Genomic DNA, 2,597 nt, shown 5'->3' with positions numbered 1-2,597 from the left:
GTTCTCTAAGAAAGCGGAGTTGCCTTCACCATGGGCCTAGAAAGGAAACCTGATGCCCAGGGCTAAGGTGTATCCACTCAGTATTCAGACATCCTGGCCAACACCCAAATACTACAATGTCATTGCCTAGATGGTGTCAGAAAACAGGATTATTTTCAAGCTTTGAGAAGTAGTGTTGCTTGTGCTGGATTTTAGATTTCCTTCATGACTTATTTCTTCTTTCACTTAAATTTCTGCTATTTATGATGTAAATGTATACCTTTTTTGATTGTTCTACCATTATATTTTAGAAACAGAGAACCTATATTCTAGATTTTACAAGTTCTCAGATGAGGAGGAGTTTTACCATAGGATAAAGTAGGCCTAACACGTCACATACATTTGATTTAGATAATTCAAAAGATGAGATTCTGGGCATGAGGTTAGAATTTTGGGGATGATATGATAGGCTTTGGAAGCAGGAGTGGCATCCACTTCCTAAACAACACACTTTTGGAAACTCTATGAACTTTGATAAATGTCTATAGTTATAGAAAGGATTCAGGCTTTTAGTTCATAGAGTCACTATGAGTCATGCTCTACTCGACGGTGATCAACAACAGCACAATGATGGGGTGAATATGTTTTGCATGTGACAAGGATAGAAATTTCTAGGGATAGAAGGGTGGAATGTTTTGGGTTGGATTATGTCCCTCCAAAAATATGTGTTGTAAATTCTATCTCCATGCTTATGATTATAATCTCACTTGGGAATTGGTTGTCTTTGTTATGTCAATGATACAGGATTAGTGCAGGGTGCTTTTTAAGTCCATCTCTTTTAAGATATTAAATATTAAATGAACACATAGAAGCAGCAGCGGTGGGGGCAGAGAGATGCCAAGTCACATGATGATCACCAAGGAGGAGAAACTCAAAAGACAAGGGCCTCCCTGGAGCCAGTGCTCAGATCTCAGAGTTCTGCCTTCCGAAATGAGAAAATAATTTTTTTTTTTCTAACATAAAAATTCAGTTTATTTTTCTGGTTTTGACACAGTACACAGGAGGGCAAAGTGTTTCACATCATAGAATTTCACTTCCAAGTCTTTGGAATGTTCATTTCTTTGGCTAAAAGGAGAGTTGCCAGGAAAGTCAGGCATTAGGTAGGCCACTAAAATAAGGGGAGAGGCGGGGGCAACACTGACGCCATTCTTGGTGGGATGGGCGGGGCGCGGGGGTTGTGGTTAGTTGCAAGCTGATTTTCTAGAGCTGTTAGCAGGAAGCTGGAACCATTTCTGGAGGCTCACAGGGCCTCGGGCTTCACTCATCTCTGCCGCACAGGTACAGCAGGGCTTTTTGGTAGTCGCCCTTGGTGTCTTGCTGGATGAAGTGGTACAGGGACTTGCCGTACTTTCTCTTGAATTCAGTTCTAATTTTCAACATGTCCGCTTCACTGCGGGAAACCATGATTGTAATCAGGATCTTATCGCGAGTTCCTTTGCCCTTCATGGAGTCATACAGTCGGTCAGCAAAGTACAGGGGCTTGTTCTGGATACACTGGACCAGGTTCAGGAAAGCATTTTCCAAGTCTCCTTTGACTTCCTTCTTGATGCTCTCCAGCATGTCATAAGGACTGTAGCTCTTGTACCTTTCAAACACTTTCTGCAGGTGGCACATACTGCGCTCTGTCAGGATGCTGATCCACTTGGGCACATCAGTTCCCATCCTCTTCATGCCAGCATCATACAACTCCCGGGCATCCTGGTCAATCTGCTCATAGTCAATGACGGAGCCATCCTCTGCTCTTCTGACCTTGGTGAGGGCAACCATCAGCTTGCGGAAGTCCCCGGATGTGTCTGAAACAATGTCCTTCTCCAGGTCGGTCTTGTACATTTCCTTGTAGACTCTGTTGATTTCCTGAAGCTCCTGGCTGGTCCTGGAGCAGATGATCTCAATGATGGAGTCCTCATCCGTCCCCAGTCCCTTCATGGAGGCTTTCAGCTCAGAGGCATACTGAGCAGGTGTTTTCAATAGGCCCAAAATCACTGTCTCCAGGTGGCCAGATAAGGCTGACTTCAGTGCTGATGCAAGTTCCTTTTTGGTCCTTCTCTGGTAGGCGAAGGCAATATCCTGCCTCTGTTCGTTGCTGCGCTTCATCAAAATGTTGACGATGGTGACCTCATCCACACCTTTGGTCTTGACGGCTGTTTCAATGTTCAAAGCATCCCGCTTTGCATCAAAGTTGGTGTATGCCTTGACTGATCCGTATGCGCTTGCGGGTGTGGAGTGATCACCCTCCAAGCTGAGCTTGCAGAGAATTTCGTGAACAGTAGACATCTTGAAAGAAGCTTGCCAGGAAAACTAATTAAATCCAAAATGAAATTCAGTGGCCAGGAAACTAATGGATCTGACTGCAGGCTGAGAAAATAAATTTTTGTTTGTTAAAATCATCCACTGGGTGTTTCTTTTATATCAGTATTAGATAACTAGGAGAGATGCCGTCATTTAGGCTGACTGTGGGAGGTACAAAGGGAGACCTGAAGACACATTCTAGCTCCTGAGCTCATTTGGGAGTCAGCCAAGGCTGCCTGTAGGTCTGCATAACAGTTCAACTTCCTAAT

At 44.1% G+C, this 2,597-nt stretch overlaps 1 protein-coding gene across 1 annotated transcript; it reads right to left on the bottom strand.

The window, feature by feature from the left end:
- Positions 1-1,296: 1,296 nt before the first annotated feature.
- On the bottom strand, positions 1,297-2,322 carry LOC102865042 (annexin A2-like). The gene has a single exon (XM_006895294.1). It carries the CDS (start codon positions 2,311-2,313, stop codon positions 1,297-1,299), a length of 1,017 nt encoding a protein of 338 aa, XP_006895356.1. The 5' UTR covers positions 2,314-2,322.
- Positions 2,323-2,597: the final 275 nt, after the last annotated feature.

The sequence above is a fragment of the Elephantulus edwardii genome, unplaced genomic scaffold (assembly GCF_000299155.1).
Source record: "Elephantulus edwardii isolate Elephantulus edwardi_28Jun2011 unplaced genomic scaffold, EleEdw1.0 scaffold00164, whole genome shotgun sequence".
Classification (NCBI taxonomy): Eukaryota; Metazoa; Chordata; class Mammalia; order Macroscelidea; family Macroscelididae; genus Elephantulus; species Elephantulus edwardii.
The sequence above is the reverse complement of the archived record's forward strand: the minus strand, read 5'-3'. Positions and strand labels throughout refer to the sequence as shown.

Bases quoted from the DNA above. Each gene is read 5' to 3' on its own strand.
- LOC102865042 (XM_006895294.1), bottom strand. From the start codon at position 2,313: ATGTCTACTGTTCACGAAATTCTCTGCAAGCTCAGCTTGGAGGGTGAT.